Source organism: Colletotrichum spaethianum (assembly GCF_022836535.1).
Source record: "Colletotrichum spaethianum MAFF 239500 DNA, contig32, whole genome shotgun sequence".
NCBI classification, from domain to species: domain Eukaryota; kingdom Fungi; phylum Ascomycota; class Sordariomycetes; order Glomerellales; family Glomerellaceae; genus Colletotrichum; species Colletotrichum spaethianum.
Genome location: NW_026054802.1, coordinates 326170 through 344838, shown reverse-complemented (window position 1 = coordinate 344838; position 18669 = coordinate 326170). Strand labels below are relative to the sequence as shown.

Genomic DNA, 18669 nt, shown 5'->3' with positions numbered 1-18669 from the left:
GAGTGTCTTATGCTTTAGGTTTTGCGGCACTTCATGTTATGCAAGCTTCCGCCTCTGCTCGTTTTCAGCACACAGCAAGCTTGACAACATTTGGAATCATCTATCGGATGCCTTCAAATCTTGGTATAGACTGATCTTTATCAACAATTTCGCGACTTTCAGCTAACCACTATTTTCTAGTCACGACAGCATTTGCAGTACCCGAGAACCGTCATGCTACAGCCCTTTATTTCCTTTGTTCAGCAGCACGGCATCATTTTTCAGTCGATTCGGACTCGTTTTTCACTCACCTTCGTTCGGACTGCGCTCTAATATGCATTCATCAAGATGCACGTCTGCGCACGGAGGTCTCTTGACCCGGACAGCAACACGCTGCCGTTTGCCCTCGCACTAATCGACAGCCTAGTTTGTCACCATTTGGGAGGCAGTACGTTTGCAAAAGGCTTACTGGAAGGGAATAAAACTCAGGTTCACAAGGAGAAACCTGAGAACAATGCAAAGAGGGGCGGGGGGCTTGATAGGCACTACTGCAATGCAACAAAAGACCAAGTTGGACCGTTAGTTAGCAGATTGTAGACAAAAATCAAGCACGTTTCTCCCAAACATAGCCTTACAGTACCTCAAATGCGAACGCGCAATGTGAGATGGTGGTATCTGAATAAGTCTTGAGTTGAGATTTGGCCCAGGACTTAATAGGAAAGGTTGGGTTGTACGAAAGCCTACGTCCTTACACCGTAGGAGTTTGCTAATACAGACGAGCAAACAGCTATAAAATCACGCCATCATTACCTCAAGAAGAAATTACAACCCAAGTCATGTCAGAGAAGCCCACTCGAAGGGCCATGGAAAAAAAGTCATTCTAGTCACATTTACAGATGCCCAGAAGACCTAACAAGCCGATACCTTGTGACAGAAGTGTGTCGTATGTTTTCAGAATAGAACATACATTGGCCATGCCCGCAAGGGAATCGAGGAAAATACCGTACGGTTCTTTAGTAACAGGGTCAATAGCTAACCATCGAAACTAGACAAGAAGGTTGGGGATAAGATTAAACAAGAAAGACATAGAAATTTCTTTCGCTGAACAGACTTCACTCCAAGGAGTACGTTGTATCTGGAATTGTAAAGGCCGGCACTTCAAAGACCGCGGTTGCAGACAGAAACCGCATCGAAGAAGACCGAAAAGACCGTCACTCGAAATAACAAAGCACTAAAGAATCACATCAAGTTCTTAACACCATCGATCATTCTACTGCCAAGCCTACCGTTGCCAGACAGACGGTCGTCGGATATTTAGGGACTGGTGATGCATGAATCAAAACCCCTATTTTAATCAATAAAAGCAGCACCTGCGTATGCATCTGAGAAGCCGGCGAAAACGACGACACACTCAGGTAACAGCGCCTGCGGGTACACGACCCAAGGCAGAGACTGCCGCGACGCTGTCAGATGAATCCTCGCCTACCGGTACGCAAACGGGAAAGGGTACGGCTTTTGGATTAGACCACCCCCAGCTGCCAGGTGCCGTGGGGCGGATCGATTTAGTTGGCACGCACTTGTTGCCGCCTAAAGGCTGTAGTACATTTTCGAGCGACGTGGGCATGAGTAATTTCGAATACAGACATCTGACGGAAAGGAACAAGAAGTGAAACCAGTGGTCAAACTCATGGGCGGCATGGTCTCTAATACAGGGCCCGCAACGGCGACAGCACCGGATCGGAGCATGAGACCGGCAGGCTCCGCCGGTCCAGGAGGCGCACCAGACACTCGTTGCAACATCGTCAAAGGCACTCATAATGTTATCGCGACCACGAGTCAAAGAGTCACAAGCCTGGCGTTTGCTCTCCATTTTGGACTCCGTCAGGCTTCTAGGCACCAGCAGCAAACTGTTTCAGCCCGCGCGTCAGCCCCGGCCAGGCGACCGCACCGCAAAAGTGGGCCGCCCCGAAAAGTCGACAAAACCCGCTCATCCCGCCGCCGCCGCCGCCGCCGCAAATCTCACCCCGCAACCTCACCTCACCTCACAACCACCAACACCGGTCTCACATTACTTGGCCGCATCCCGAATCATCCATACCCCATCCAAGAAAGAGGAACCGCAAACATGGCAACCGATCAGCAACCTCCTCAGAAACCCCCATCGCCAACCTTCAACCTCATCTACCCCCCCTCCCTCGAACCCTACAACCTCCCCATGCGCGCCTGGCTCACCGCAAACTCCAAGTCCTGGGACGGCCTCGCCACGAGCGCTCTCGTCTTCGACAGCCGCAACCGGGTTCTCCTGCTCCAGCGCGCCGCGCACGACAGCATGCCCCTGCGCTGGGAGACCCCCGGCGGCGCCGTCGACGACGAGGACACGAGCGTGCTCGTCGCGTGCGCGCGGGAGCTCTGGGAAGAGGCCGGGCTGGAGGCCGTCGAGATCATGCGGGTCGTGAGCGAGGGCAAGGGCAAGGAGCCGGGCAGCACGTTCACGAACCGCACAGGGACGGTGGTGTTCCGGCGGTTCGCGTTCGAGGTGAAGGTGCGGCAGGCCGAGGGCGAGGAGCTGGGCGTGAAGACAGACCCAGAAGAGCATGCGGATCATGTGTGGGCCTCGGAGGAGGAGGTCTTGAGCGAGAGGGTCGGGGAGAAGGACATTCCGATTACGAACGCGCAGATGGCGAGCTTGATCCTCGATGGGTTCCGGAGGAGGAGGGAGGAGGAGATGGAAGGGGAGAGAAAGATTGTCGAAGGATGAGGGGTGTGCGTCTTTGGTGCGGACGTCGTCCTTTAGGCGTGGCGAGAGAGGCTGGAAACTGGAAGCCATGAGGTTCAGGAAGATGAGGGGTGCATGATTCTTGTTGAGGTCATCATACGTGAGACCGAGGATGGGCTCGCCTACGGTTTCTTGGACGGTCATCTAGGAGAGGATACAGTGAGTTCATTTGCCCTGAATAAGCTCCGCTGGCTTGGGCATCACAGCGAGGAGCGGGCTGCGGGTAAGGTGTTTCTTTTTGGGTCGGTAGGCCGTCGACAATGCTTTTACTAGCGAAGGCATCCGGATCAGAGGCCTTGTGTGTAGGGGTGAGAAATGAACAGGCACTTGTATAACCAAGAAGGAAAAGAGACTTGGACCCTCCCAGCACATGGCTGGCTTTTCGTCATTGGAACGACGCAGTCTGTTCTCTTTTCAGGACTCTAGATCACATTCTTGAACCAAGAACTTCATCCAGGCCGTCATTTGGCATCTCACGCGTCAAACGACCAGCTACTGCAGTTTAGCCAAGAGTGGCAGAAAGACGCTGGCTCTTGTTTCCTTCGTTACAGCCATTGACAACCCATTGTGGACCTCGAGAGTGTCCTACTTGTCAGAGCCTGCATGCCTTCATAGCCGCCACTATACCCAAAGCACCTATCGTGATGAGAAGAAGCTTGGTGCAGAGGCGTGCAAAAATAATCATCTTCCAGCTCCGAGAGAGCAGAAACGAGCCTGTCGTGAGAACACTGACCGCAAGCTCACTCCATCGGCGCTCACCTACTCCTCGAAAGAGAGCGGAATGAGCATCATTAGTAGCGCAAGTGCCCGCATGTCGCGGCTGAGTCTGAGACGAAGCCCCAGATCACTCGGTGGATGACATGATCTTGATGGACTAGCATAGTGGATGATAGTCTTGCTCATCGCGGAAGCCTTCGTGCTGGGGTGCAGCTCATATCCGCCAGCTGACGCGACATCGCCATCACAAGCCATGAGGACAGGCATGATGGTACCCTACAGGCGCTTCCCCAGGATATTGAATCAATCGGTTGTCATAGACTCGAGGATGCATGGGCAAAATAGTTAACCATTATCCAGGCAGGCGAACAGCGTCCTGGTAGTAACAGCTCAACGCCAACCTATTTGAGGCGGGCAGCAGGCCAAGATCTACAGAAAGCCTTGCCATAGGAGCAGAGAACCGAGCAGCTGAGCAGACAAGCGAAGCGTCCCTTGTCAAACATCAGTGAGCAATTGGCAGCGCAAAGCTCACGACGCTTCCAAAACGGGCAAGATGGTCGCTCCATGGTGGTTCCGACCTGTTGCCCTTCGGAAAGATGCCGACGCCAGCGTGGAGCCCAGACGATCGCTGCAAGTGCTGCGCCGGGGCCTACACTACTGAAGCCCGACGCCAGTGTTGTCTGGGGCGCAGAATTCGCAACATCGGTGGTTCAGGCACCAAGTGCATGCATATCTGCAGGGCGAAGGAGCTCGACAAACTTGGCAGACGCCCTGCTCGACCCAGGGGTAGTTCGTTTCTGGGATCACTCAAGGGTCCGAGCAGCAGCTACAAGGCATATGCAGATATTGCCGTGTCATGCGTTGCATCTGTAAGTGAACCATCGCAGGCTCTGAACAAAGCTCAGAAAAATGCGGCACCGGCAGCAAACGGCAAGATGGGTGTCAGAACTGGTCGACCAGCTTATTGGGACCGCAACTTGGTAGCAGCGTGGTGCGTCAAACGGGCTTCCGACAAGGCACAATGATGCGAACAATAGGCGGCAATCCCGGGTACGCCGGAGCTCCGGAGCACGGGTCTAGACCTCCTCAGAGCAACCCACTCGACGCCTCACACGGCCCGGACGGCGACCGTGGCGGGATTGCATCGTCATCCGCGGCTCTGGCGGCGCGCAGGACGGCACCAGTTGCGCAGTAATTTGTGAGGCCAGTCATAAGGCATAACGGGTGCTATCAAGCGTTGGCGAGGACTGGTAATGCCCGACGCCGGCCAAAATTAGAGCTGCCCAAATAGGTATCCAGCACACGGGTTAGTCAGGCTTCTAGCGCCAGACGCCAGTAATTGGCGCGGAGTTTTGCTATCGGGATCTCCAGGGAGATCGATTTGGTGGCTGACAAGAGGCCGATTCGGCGCTGTAGATCCGAGAGCATTGGGATGACAACAGATGAGGCGAGCAAGAAGAACAGCGGCAGGGGAGACAGGGACTCTGGGGTTGCCGGATTGGGGAAGCCGGCGAGGAGACCAGCCGGGCTGCGAGTCCCCAGTCGGAGGCATAACCGGAGAGAAAAATGACGGGCGAGAGACGGGGTGGAGGACCAACAATGTGGAGGCGGTGGGAAGGGTTGGTGAGGCTGCTCATTGGGCTTTAGTGAGACTCGCGTGCCGGGGCATGCCGCTGATCGGCATCATCACCCCGCGAAGGTGTCTGAAGACTGGAGGGTTGAAGAAGGATTGAATGGTCAAAGGGACCGGGGGGCTTGCAAATCTTGAACAGTCCGTGACGATGAAGAGTCCAGAAACGTGGAGAAGAAGACAAGATTCCTTTCGTTGACGTTGCGTCGATCACCTTGTGGTGACATGGCTGACTCTGCCAGACTCCGTAGTGTACGTCCTGTTTCGGCACGGGGACGAGTGTTCGCCTCGCGTTGCATGACACGGAGTATTGCTGCTTTCCCAGGAGAGGTGAGCTCATGGGTCGCGTTGTCGTTGTCGCCGTCACCGTCGTCGTCGGGAAAGATTGCGGTGAGCCACTGGTACCTTGGCTCGGTTCGTTAGCCTCCTGAACACGATGCAACTCTGTTTGCCTTGGTTACGTGAAGCCCCATGCACACTACCGTAGGTACAATATTGCCAGCTGGATTCGTTGTTGTTCTGGGGCTGCAGTGGGCGAACACCGCAGGGTTCGTCGTGAGCTTGACTGGATTGGGATGTGTTGATAATGCGTTGTCGCCAATTGGGGACGATGCGACTAGTGTCTCCCCCCCCAGTCTCAAAAAGCTCACCAAGAGGAAGCGTGGGCAGCGCAGCATTGAGGGCGGCGTTTAATGTCTGGCTGGCCGCCGTGACCCGGATTGGAGTGGATGGGAACGGATGGGGATGGATGCGTAGGTAAGTGTCCTCTTTCCTCCTTCCTTCCTTCTTGTGGCTGTAGGTATGTCGTCTCTCCTTCCTTCCCTTCCTCCCTCCTTCCTTCCTGAGTGTCTGTACCTCACCTTCCCTCACTAGGTATCTAAGGATCCGCTGCTTCCTCTTTGGAGCTTGGCATTCTCGCGGGGCAGGCGCACGATGGCATCGCGACTGCGGTGCAAGCAGGTGCAGACTGTCCTCCCTGGAGGGGGGGGGGGCGGCAGGTTACGCATCCGCGACTCACGGGGCCCCACATCGAAGCTTCCGATGACCTCAGCGGCGTCGATCCTCGATCATGGCAGGTGCTGACATGCCTCGCGCACCGGTGCGTCTGTGTGGGAAGGCTGCAAAGCTGGAGGAGCTTCCCCACATCTTGCCAGTCGAATTTTCACTCCCCCATGTACACTTTTCCCTTTTTGCCCATCTCGACCCTACGGAGCCCCTCTGGCAAGTATCCTGTTGGACTTTGGGAGGAAATCACTGCAGTCCACAGCGGCCAACATCACCAGCAACGGAAGGCAACATTGCAAATCACTCACGCAAATCGTCGATGGAACTCCCGGCCAAGCCGGCGACCCCCTTCTCCCACGTTCGAATTGACGAAAGAAAAAAAAGAAAAAAAAAGGAGATGGAAAAAAACCTAACAAACTTCGGGCAGGTGACGACCTCAAGTCTGCCTGCTAGACTATGTAGGGGCCTAGGTACAGGTATTCCCAAGAACCCTCGCTCGGATCCACGTCTGGTTCTGCATCGGTTCACACGCGACGGTCAGACCTCATGGCCGAACTTTGCCCAACGCTCTCCCATGATGCAGCAATGCAATGACGCACTTGCAAGGCCTTGATTTGCCATTTCCCCTAGGTTAGGTCTGCCAGGTAACTAGGAACGACTGACTACTGCATAGTAAGCTCAGTCAGAGGGGGAACACGGCTCACACGCATCTCGTCGGTAGCTCTCCATCACCCTCTGCCGCGAGCAGTTACACACGGCCAACCATCTATCTGCATGCCGCATAACCGCACTACTGTTTCTTGTCAACTTTCAAATCACGCTAGAGCCTCGTTTCGTCTCATTTCCTTGTTCTACTGCTCGCCAGCCACGAGACCTGCCTCCGGTGCTCATCTCGAGTGACTCGCATTCGTTCGCCGGGTCAAAGCCAACTCTTATACGCCAGCAACGTGTCGGACGTATCGGACGTGTCGAACAATTAACCACACGCGCCATAGACCTGTCGTGGGCTTTGAAGGATGCAGACTGGTCGGTCTCCCGAGTTCTGGCCGGCCACCGCCTGGCGTGTCATACCTACATATGCATCGAGCTCTCCGTCATTACCGCCATCTCCCATTTAAGGTGATGTGTTACAGGTACCGGCCCGTCCTGGGCGCTGACAAGCTTACTATCTCCGCGTCTCCACAGAGCCGGTGTGAATCTGCCGTGTCTGCGATTTGCTTGGCATCGTGTTCAACGGCGGGCGCTGCTGCAGGGACTTCCGCAACCAATACGACTGCTCAGCAGAGATGTAGCTGAACATCTCACGACCATGGCAGAAACACAGTCCGAAGACCGAATTCGAGCAAGCTCGATTGCAACGCCCCAATCGTTTGTTCTCGACTGCAGAGAGCGCAGGCCATGGCACGGTCGCTGGCATGGATACCCACGCTGGGCTCCTGGACGTTCCCATCGGCCAGCCCTGCCATTTTCACCGCTCCAAGAAGCCGCCTGTTTGTGGTTAAAGCTGGCCTGGGGTTCGCCTTGTCCAGGAGCCGATAGAACTGTTTCCCGCCCGTCTTCGTTCCCTGCTCTCTTCCGATTGAGCCTTCTGCAGCATCGCTGTTTCCAAGGCCCGGAGCCATTCACGAAGCCGAATTGGGCTTCTATGCTACGTAGTCCCCTGTCGTGGCCCCGGCCGCTAGTCTCAATGCAACACTTTCTAGGCTGGCCTAGCGAGGCCGGATCTCGCGGTTTGCTACACCCAAAGTTGAGATGGCAGAGATTGCGTCTCAATGCGAGAGACCAGGAGATGGAGAAGGCCATGATGCAAACGGGCGTGCCAGTGAAACATGGCCGTTTGGAGCCGCACGGTCGGGCGCCGGTGCACTGGCAAACGATAGAGTTCCAGAGACTCTGCTGTGTCTCATCTTGGCCTTCACCGCGCCTCGTTCGTTCCACGCTCTCCGAGCTGTCAAGTGTCAGGCGTTGATACTTTTAGTATTCCTGCGGCACGACCTCCTAGTCCTCGCAAGATGACTCGAACATGGTCCTTTCCAGGAGAGAGAGTGTGGAACGAGAGTGTGGCTCATGACCCCTTGGACGAGCCAATGAGGATGACGTGGGGTTCTCACAGGACTTCCAAGTCTCGCAGGGTTTACCAGGGATTGGTCTTGGACTTCTTGGGAGTCTTGGAGCATCGGGGGCCACCCAGTAGAATCCCTCAACCCCTCCGATGCACGCGCTCAGCGTCGCCGTCTAGCCATCGCCCAGAGTGGCGTGAGCTGCGTTGTAATTGTGTCTGTTGTGGCTCCGCAAAGTGGATGCGCGGCTCGGGCTGAGGCTTGGTTTTGGTTGTCAAGTCTCGAGATGGCCAGAGACACTGATCAGAACGACATGCTTCACTTTACATCCGCGGTGATTTACACAATGATGATGCCGACGAACTGGGCGAAGCTGCTCAGTAACCAATTTTTTCATCATTTGTCACTTGTCGGGCCAACAGTCCCGGCGCGTATGCCGAAGCTCGGCAAGTCAGGGCATCTGTTCATCGCCTAACTCACTTGGTGCCGGGTCGTGTTGATCTGTTCGGAAGAGGCAAAACAGAGTTGGGACTACAGAGCCACTAGGACGGAACAGACGCGTTGACACGGCACATCGACACGTTGGCGACCACGGCATGACAGGCCCGTGCCCGGAGTCGTCACGCCGGAAAGTCTTCCGTTGCATTTTCTTCCTCATTTTCCAGAAGGGTATCGGTAATATCGGCCGTGTGGGGGGCAAGCAAGTGAGTTGGGTCGAAGTCATCCACGCCGCGCCCAACAACACAGGCAACGAACAGAGGCCTATCGATTTCGTCTGGCATCAGGATAACGGCTATTAAACACCGTCATCGGGCGTTTCTCTAGAGGCTAACAGAAGGCTCATCGTCGCCCGATAGTACTTGCGGTTAGGCCCCTGGACTACGGCTCATCGCATAGACTTGCCTGGGCATTGCCTGCCAACAAGTCCCGAAGCAGCAGGCCTGCTGCTGGCACAACAATCAGGGACAGCCCCAGACGAGGACGACGAGACTGAATCAGGAAAAGAGGCGAAATGAGTTGAGGGTACTCCGTACTGTATACCTTGCGGTTCCTGCCCTCACGAGGCAAGTCCCCTAGCAGACGAGAAGGCCTGGTGGTACTACGAAACCGTAGATACTTGGCATGTGCAGACCGCAAACCTCCTTTTCTCTCGCACAGTCTTCTTTCTCGTCAGACACCAGCCACAGGGCCACGAATGCACTCCACCATGCAGCACGCTAATCCGTTCTCGGCCCTCGCACTCTGCACGGCGTCGCCAATTCAGTGATTCTGCTTACTCATAGTTGAAGAGCAGGAGCGTGGACGAGCAGAAAGCCCCCGCAAGCAAGACAGTCAGACAGCCACTTTGACACCATCAGCACGCTACAATTCGCACAGCGTGCAACTCCAAATCGCAGATGCAAGTGCAGGGCGCCAGAGGAACGGAATCCGCCCAGCCCGGCCCAAGAACCAGAGCCCACAAGTCCCCTAGCATTCTATTGGCAGTGGGAAGTTGCGGGCACTAAAATTTAGACAAGAAGAAAAACCCATTTAGAAAAAAAGGCGGCAAGCAAGGGTCTTACCAAGGCCTACAATACATCATAGGTTGATCATTAGTTCACACAAGCTTCGAAGCAGGGAGCCCCTTAGCATCCGGCGGCCTGCTTCCTCCAGCAGCAGCAATACAGGCCAGAGCTGGGCAGTTCCACTGGCTGCCTCGATACGCACTTTGGGGGGGGCTTTGGTTTGTCGACTCGCGCACGCGGGCGATGGATAATGGCTGATAAGCAGGCAGTCCAGACACTTGAAGGAACACCAAGAGAGAGACTGCGGCTGCCCAGACTTCCCTGGTCCTCGGGATTGGGTTCTGAACCATCGACTACGTAAGGTGTTTTCTCGTATGCCCGCGCCAACTTTCCATGCTTGCCGTCTCTTCCAGTCGACCCGGCTCTACCTTACTTGACTTGGTCCTGCGCCGTCTTTCTTTTCGTCCAACCGTCCTCCTTACATATCGCTATGAGGTGATCAATAGGAATCATTATTATAACTGTTCCATCATATCCTCCCGTTCCCAGTGTTCCACCCGCGATCCAACAATAAACAAAAAGGCTTGGGAAGACGCAGCACTACGACAGATCGCATACACACCACCCGCCAATCCGCACATCAAACGTCCCATTCCATCTCATCCCGCCTCGTCCGCCATCGTAAGCTATTCCCATTACCCACCTCCCCCTGCCCTGCCCTTTACCTTATTCAACTGGTTTCCTTTCTTTCTCTGCTTCCTTCTTCCCCTCCTTCCAAACGTCCCATCTCGTCTCAACCCATAACATACCCCCCCGTCGCCTCGTCTTTTCTTGCGAGAGACTGTGAGGGGGAAGCATCCGCCGTTTCTCTTGTTCCCCTATCAGATCCGTATTTCCCGCCCCAGAACCAAGCCCGCAAACCCCCCGAATCCTTGGAGAGGGCACACAGGGCGCACACCGCACACACCGCACACCACTCACGGCCGCCGCGTCGCAGAGTCTCTGGTCCCCCGCCCGACATCATCCTTGCACGTTGCTCGAGTCCGCTGTCGCAACCAATCCAACCCTGTGGTTGGATACTGGAGAGACCTGCGCGACAAAGCCAATTCCCACTCTTTCCATTCGGCGTCCAGAAACCTTTAGGTCGGGAAACCGTCGCAACCGTCGCGGCCGCTCGCCCTTCCCCCTGCCGTGGCTTGCCTTGCTCAACGCTCACTCGCTCTCTGTCACTCAGTCACTCAGTCGCTCACTCAGTCACTCAAGTCACCCAAGCTACTGCCAGTTCACTGTCACCCATTGCTCACCGTACGTGCGTTTGTTGTCATTCCCTTGCTCTTTCATTCTTGTTCGCTCGCCTTGCTGCACTCTGCACTCGTCCTCGGCACTGGTCCCCTTTACCATGGCTCTCACCCCCCGCTTAAGCAAGGGCAATTACCGGGTCATCGATTCTAACCGCACCGCCTCGCCTCGCCCTCGCTTGCCTCTCCCTTCCTCCCCCTTCCTCCCCCATCCCACGCCCCTCATCGTTGTCGACATCTTCCCTGTCGTCAACACCTCATTGCCGATTTCTCTTTCGCTCGACTCAACTCTGGCCCATCACATCATCCGCTCCTCCCCCCACCAGACCAGAAGCCGAGAGACTCTCACTCCCCTCCTTGGGACCCAAGCAAGACTTCAGCAGGTCCTGTGGCGTTGCGCGCGGGGCTCCCCATCTTCACTTCGTTGAGGCAGTCAGAAGGCAAAACGTGAGACATCCATTCAACACGGACGGAACCTGACTGGTCCGGACTCTGAGTCCTGCGGTATCTATGCCGACTTGACTTGGACGGGACTGCAGGGCTTTTGATTTCGATTGGAGGCTCCCGTTGCTCGTTCCCACCTTGTTCTCTATCCCACACGTCCACCCCTCCCTTTTGATCTCTTTGCGCTCTCTTGCTCGTTCCTGGGCACACACTCACACACTCACACTCACACTCATACACACACACACGCGCGCGCGCACCTCATCCCGCACCCGCACCCGCATGCCATACTGATCTCCTCGTTGTACCTAGCAACTAGACTTTTCTTCTCCGCCAAAACAACACTCAAAGTTCTTGCTTTTTCCCATCAGGAGGTCCGAGAGTGGGATGTGATTAAGCCCCCCGGCTCTTGTCACTGACTGATCGCATGCACGCCTGACTATACCTCTGATTCATCGGTACGTCCTGCATTCCCTCCTAGTACCTCTTCCCTTCACTCTGAGTCCGCCTCCCGCCCGCCTAGCGCCATCTTCGTCCCGTTGTACCTCGCCAGAGATGCATATGTTATGCCCCCCCCCCCCCCCTCCATGCCTGTCTCTGTCTCTCCATGTGCAGCAAGTGCTCGCACCGCGCCGTGTCCCATCACCGCTGCACATTATCACGGTCAACCCTGCATCTCACCTCAAACCCCCATCATCCCTAACTCTCGCCTCGATGCCCGACACTCCTGGACGACCCGACCTACACATCCACGTCTGCTCCTCCTATGGATACCCTCACTTGCTTTTTGCCAGCGCATAGAATCGTCTCATGCGCCTAATCTGTCCTACACCCTAGACTGGTCTCCAATTGTCCCTGACCACCAAAACTCCCCTAAACATTACTCTTTCTTAACCTCGACCTTGTTTCTATTTCTTATACCCGGCATACCGCGCCCTTTTCTCTGGCTGAGTGATTTGCGGACTCTTTGTCACTCGGCCACTTTCTACATGTTTCTTCCAGCCAGTGGTGTCTAACAATGCCGACCACCATGACAGACTCGGAGCGATCTCGGCGTACGGAAAACTGGATTCCTACATCCACCCGAGGCGGCGTCTACTATTGCCCCAGATATCTTCTCGACCCTCCAGCAACACAACAAAATCGTCTACCGACGCCGCCCATCCGCGCCCGTCAAGTAAGACCGCGATCAATACACATTACTTCGTGGCCCTCGGGCTTCGTACCCCACGAACTTAGACCCCAGCCAGAGCGCCCTGTAAAAAGGAGGAAGCCGTCAAAAGCCGTCTCGCCGACCACAACATCGCTGGGAAAGACGTCATTGAAGTTTAGCATTAAGCAATTTTTCTCCCTCTCCCAAAAACAGGTTCCCAGCCGATCTGCATCGCGCGCATCCACACTCTCGAGACCGCCCCTCTCAAGACCGCCCAGCAGAGCCACGAGCTTTCTCAATCGACTCTCCACCTATCGCGAGGTCGATTTGGTGGTACCGGAGGAAGACACAATGGCCCTGCGATCAGCCGCCATGGCCGAAGCCCTGCGGCCGCCTCTGATGACCTCTACATACAACACACCCGGCCAGCGCAGTAGTTTAATGTCCGTCCGGAGCGCCAAGAGCAACGTGACATCAATGGTCACCGAAATTCCCAAGCCCGTTGCGCACGGCAGCGGCGTCAGCTGTTCGATCCTCATGGCCGAGCCCAATGTCTTTCTGACCGGATTCGACCACGACGGCCACCGACAACACTCGCAAAGCGGCACGGCGCTGCTGCGCGGAAAGCTGCAGCTGAAGGTTACCAAGAATGTCAAGATCAAGGGCGTAAGCCTGAAGTTGGTCGGAAAGGCCCGCACAGAATGGCCAGAGGGAATCCCCCCATTGAAAGTCGACCTCTACGAGGAGGAGTCGCTGCGCACACAGGTCCTGACATTCTTCAATGCTGTGAACGATGGGTGGGAATCCGAGTACGGCAACCAATGCGTCTACACGCTCAAGAACAGCTCCACGAATTCCTCGTCGACAAATCTCGCCTCCAGCTCACCCCGCAACTCCATCTCGCCCTCGCTGCTGTCAGTACCGCCCAACAACAGGCAAGGCCTCACCGCAAAGGAACTCAAGCGTCTCTCCCTGCAATCGAATCAATCGCGAAGCTTCGGCAAGGGCGACAACCCCAGCGGCAATCAGGCCAAGGGTTACAAGGTGTTCTATCCCGGCGTATATGAGTACAACTTTGAGCTACCCATCGACCACCACCAGCTGGAGACCACGAAGCTGCAATACGGCTCCGTCAAATGGGAGCTGCAGGCCACGGTTGAGCGAGCTGGAGCTTTCAAGCCCAACTTGCATGGTTCCAAGGAAGTGGCCATCGTTCGCGTACCGGATCAGCTGTCATTGGAGATGACTGAGCCGATTTCCATCAGTCGTCAGTGGGAGGATCAGCTACACTACGACATTATCATTTCTGGCAAATCATTCCCCATTGGAACTAAGATCCCAATCGCCTTCAAGCTCACACCGCTTGCCAAGGTGCAGGTTCACAAGCTCAAGGTTTTCGTCACTGAGTCGGTCGAGTACTGGACAAACGACCGGAGAGTCACGCGTAAGGACCCCGGCAGAAAGATTCTATTGCTCGAGAAGACTGCTGGAAAGCCTTTGGATCCCGCCTACGCATCATCAGACGTCCGCGTGCTGAACGGTGGTGAGCTGACACCGCGTCAACGCCGGGAGGCCCGGGAGTCTGCTGCCATGCGCCGCGCTGCTGAGGCTTCCCGTCATGGCGTGATGCCGGACCCTCTGCCTGAACCGGTCGACAATATTCTGGGTGATTTGGATCTCGGCCTCGAGAGCTACTGGGGCTCGACCGAAATCGAGATGAACGTCCAGCTGCCTACTTGCGACACCATGGCCAAGAGCAAGGAGTTGCGCCTGCACCCCGACTGCAGTTGGAAGAACGTCAATGTGTACCACTGGATCAAGGTATGAACTTATCCCCAATTTGTGATGCGTACCCGGCTAACAACTCTTAGATCGTCATGAGAATTTCCCGTCTTGATCCTGAGGATCCCACTGGTACCAAGCGCCGTCACTTCGAGATCAGCATTGACTCGCCGTTTACGGTCCTCAACTGCCGCGCCACGCAGGCCAACACCTCTCTGCCCGAGTACTCAGGCCCCGACATGTGTGTGAACCAGAGCCGCCAGACTTCCTGTGGATGCCCCGACGCCGTGACCATCTCTGGACCTGCCGAAAGCTCGCCCAACAACTTGTCGACTGGCGCCCTCACCGTTGTGGACGGCTCTGACAACCTGCCCGCTCCGCCACAAGCGGCACACCTCCCCTCTTCCCCGCAGCCCACCACTGGCGGCCCTGGCCGGGCTTCACCGCCGAATTCCCAGACCACTGTGGATCCACTCGCAGACACTCATCCGCGCCCGATTCACCTCCTTCGGGTGCCATCATACAACCCTCCCGCCTTTGACGCCGAAACACCCCCGCCACCCGCCGGGAACGAGCTCCCCTTGCAAACACCGCCCCCTCAGTACGATGTCATTGTCGGCACTCCCAGCGTGGACGGTATGGCGGATTACTTTGCGCGACTTGCCGACTATGGCTACGATGAGCCCGAAGAAGACTCCGACTCGGATGAGGGCCCCGCTCGCATCTCGGAACGTGGTGGTCGAGTCAACGTCGCGCACCCTCGCACGCCAGGCGGCAGACGCGCTCCGAGCCGCAGCTTGGACATCCACCGGCCTCCCGTGGAGCTGAGACTGGAGTCGCTGCCCGCGCTTCGAAGAAACGACGTCCCGTCACAAATAAACTGAACATAATGCTGTAATACTACTACAGACGAAGACGAAGAACCAAACGATGAAACTGATGAGATTTGGAGGAGGATACGAATGGAACGGAGGGCCGGCTTGTTTACTTTGCTCATGCATCATGATTACGGATCATTCGAGGGGTTTACGAAATCCAAATATCGGTCGGCGTATTCATTTCAAAAACAGGATTTCAGGGACAAACGCTCGCTCGTCACATCAGCAGCAGTCTTGTGGGGAGAAGGGGGGGGGGGGGGGGGGGAATACAAGTTTCTGGCGTTTTTTTTTTTGTTCTTTCCCCTTGTTTTATTATCGGATATACCTGGACTCCTACGTCTACCGTTTTGAGTGAATATTGATTCCCTAAATATGAACTTCGGCACGAAGAAAATTTTGATAAAGTTGAATACATTCACTTCATCTCATTCCGTGATTTTATCAGTGACGGATGAAGCGCTGACGAACACGGGACTTCTAGGCTAGTGGCTGCGGTTCGGGCAGCCTGACGCTTTGCACCTGCTAATCATACGTGGAGATTTCCTTCGGCGAGATAGCCTGAATACGATATCAATGGCCTGCACAACGCCGCTGCTTAACAGGGCTGTCGATTTCGACGTCTTGCTCGGCGTGCCGCGGCTGCTTGGCCGATTATACAACTGCACCACGAAGTTACCTCTAGCCTAATCGTCCACCCAGTACTTTGGCCACGCCGCAAACCTAACGTGCCATCCATGGGAGCCGGTTCTAGTCCCGATGACCTATCAGTACTCTTCTTGTGGCCACCATCTACGGCTGTTGATATTTCAGGATTGGGAGGGCACCGAGAGAACGGAGGTGGGGAGGCGAAATAAGGGTGAAAGGGGGGAGCGTTTCGAGTCCTCAGGGGTTTGGGGGTGTGGACAGCGGGTGGAGGGAAGATGGAGGGAAGAAAGACAGCGGAGGATGGGACGGCGGGCGATCTCTGCGTCGTGCCGATGCTGGTGCCTGCGGTGATACGACGGCACGTGGGGCTGGATGGTGGGCGAAGGGGGTTCGCCTAGGTCGACTGGGAGAGGAGGGTCCCTGGCGAGGCTGTGCGGTTGGATGTACTGCATAGTAGTGTGAACTGCCTATCTGGGACAAAGTGGACGGCCGGGCTGCTTGTGGTGCTCGTCTCTGGTCGTCTGTGCCTCTTTTGCCTTTGGAGAGTTTGATACTGGGTGCGTGGAGTTGGTTGTGCGCACTCGCTGTGAGGGCTAACGCTAAGACAGCAAACCCTCAGTCGAGGCATGAACGTTTTGATAAATTGAACGAGAACATCGCTGTGTCTTGGAGGGAAGGTAGAGGATAGGGCCGATCGGGAGAGGTCCCGGGGGAGTACAAGTTGGTTGCGAGGCTAGCTGGGACTGGGCGGCGAGTGGCATGTCGTCATTGACAGCACCTGTACAGGAAGAACCTCCCCCGGGATCCCCGGGAGGTAAAACGGACTCGGGCAAGGGGGAGGGGGGAAGGATAGGAGGTGTGCGTTGCCAGATTGGCGAGCGGCAAGTGAGACGATGGTTCGAAGTTTGCTTAAATGCTGGCCACTCTGGACAACTAAGGGGGGCGCTTTTCGGCCGATCACGGGTGGCGGCTGTTTCGCCTTTCGTAGGTGGAAGGGTGGACCACGGACGAGGGCATGCCGTTTGGATGGCGGGGTGCGTCTTGGGGGGGGATTGGACGGTGAGGCTGATGTTTGTGGAAGAAGTTTGAGGTTGTTCGATTGATGCGTGTGCGGTTTGTGGGGTCTGTGGCCCGCCCGCCCGCCCGCTTCTCTCTATCCGCAAAGCACACCGGGACTTGTTGGAGGCGGGGGGGAGGTTTGGGTTAACGAGCGGAAGTTTCCTGTCCGTAACCTACCTCGTCCTCCCGGGAGAGGGGAAAAAGGTTGAGGAAGGAGAAGATCATGGCATTGACGGCACGAGCGAGGCGGGCGGGACCCGGGACTCTGCTTCCGCTTTTTTTGCGTCTTTGGGGGAACAAGTGCTCGAGCGGCGGAACGACCTGGGCTTCTGAGGCTTTGGGGGAGAGTTTTGGGGGGCGTCGAAGCTTGCTGGGGAGTTGGATGCTGGGATGAGGTATGGCGCGATATAGGACTGGGTGGGTAACAGGATCGTGATGGAGATCGTGATGGTTGAGCGATTCTGTGCGGCAAGTGACTCTTGTGGTTTGGTCGCGCAGAGTAGGTTGGAATCAAGTTCGGTTGCCGTGTCTTGGGAAGACTCTGGGTAAAATGCCGGGGCTGGGCTGCGTGGCTGCGTGGAGGGCCAGCGAGCTTCTGTAGAGTTTCGCGAGCATTCGTCTGATGTTTTGAGCCACTTGTCGACGATGCACGGAGAAGGCTGCTTACTCAGAGACCATGCCGGCGGCACGCACGTGGACGAAAAGGTTGAGCATGTTCGAGGGACTGGACAGGTCCGCAATATTGACATGGGTTCCGTGATAATCATGTCGAAGGGTGTATTGACTTCATTCGTGGCGATGGAGGCATGGGTGAACTCACTAAGTTCTATATGGATCTCAAGTCTAGATCCACGTCACATGGGGCATGGACACTTGTAGACAGAATGGGAAAAAGTTGGCGCCATGGCATGCATTGTGTCTGCCAAAGAGAACGCTTGGGAGATGGAGTAAAGAGCTGATTAATTGGCATCTCGATGATCACGATCTCGGCTTATAACAGCAGTTCGTCTTGAACATGCCTTGGCCATGCTGAGTGAGCCCGCCATATCTGCGCTCTGGCAAGCAGATCTGATTGCTTGGTCCCCTCGAACCGTACACATCGCAGACTTGGAGTGTTGGCTAGTAGAGCGGATGGTCAATAACCCTGGCTGAGAAAGACGAAACCCGTCGTCCGTTGATCTACACGATCCTAGACTGGATGGCGACAGTAAAGACTCTGTTGGTACATGAAAAGACCCTTAATTGAGCAAACCCAAACCTTTTTGCGAGAAACCTAAAGATCCCTACCATGGCACTTTTACAAGAATGACTCTGCAGTTCCAAATATTCCCATGACGCGCACAACGGCATGGCTTCGCCCTGTATGCCCTAAACAGTCATTCAACAGCTGCCTCCTACAATCAACAGTAGCGAGACAGGGCAAGTCCATTCCTATGCAGCAGATTGTACGTTGGAGTTTCTGCAAAACTTGGACTCAAGAGTTAGAGCTAGAACATGAACATCAACTGAGAGCACATACCTTCTGCGAATAAAATTACAACAGCGAATGCAACTCCTAACATGAGGAACTCCACGGTCCACCTATCACTTGTCCTATTCGATTCATCAATCGTAGGCCGAGCCTGATAATTGCTCCATGGGTCTAAAGGCGGAGAGTCCCACTGTGGTTGTGGTTCGGTAATGACGCTGGCCTGAGGTGACGGGTTCATGGTTTCAAGTGGATGATTTATCCACATGC

The 18669-nt window shown here is 55.5% G+C and overlaps 2 protein-coding genes across 2 annotated transcripts; both read left to right on the top strand.

Moving 5' to 3' along the window:
• Positions 1-2104: 2104 nt before the first annotated feature.
• Positions 2105-2737, top strand: ColSpa_10011 (uncharacterized protein; the record flags this gene model as incomplete). The annotated part of the gene is made up of 1 exon (XM_049276223.1): positions 2105-2737. The coding sequence occupies one exon, from the start codon at positions 2105-2107 to the stop codon at positions 2735-2737; it is 633 nt and encodes a 210-aa protein (XP_049132180.1).
• A 10181-nt stretch (positions 2738-12918) lies between these two features.
• ColSpa_10010 (arrestin-related trafficking adapter 6) lies at positions 12919-15233 on the top strand (the record flags this gene model as incomplete). Its single annotated transcript, XM_049276222.1, has 2 exons — positions 12919-14388; positions 14439-15233. 2 exons carry the CDS (start codon positions 12919-12921, stop codon positions 15231-15233), a joined length of 2265 nt encoding a protein of 754 aa, XP_049132179.1.
• Positions 15234-18669: the final 3436 nt, after the last annotated feature.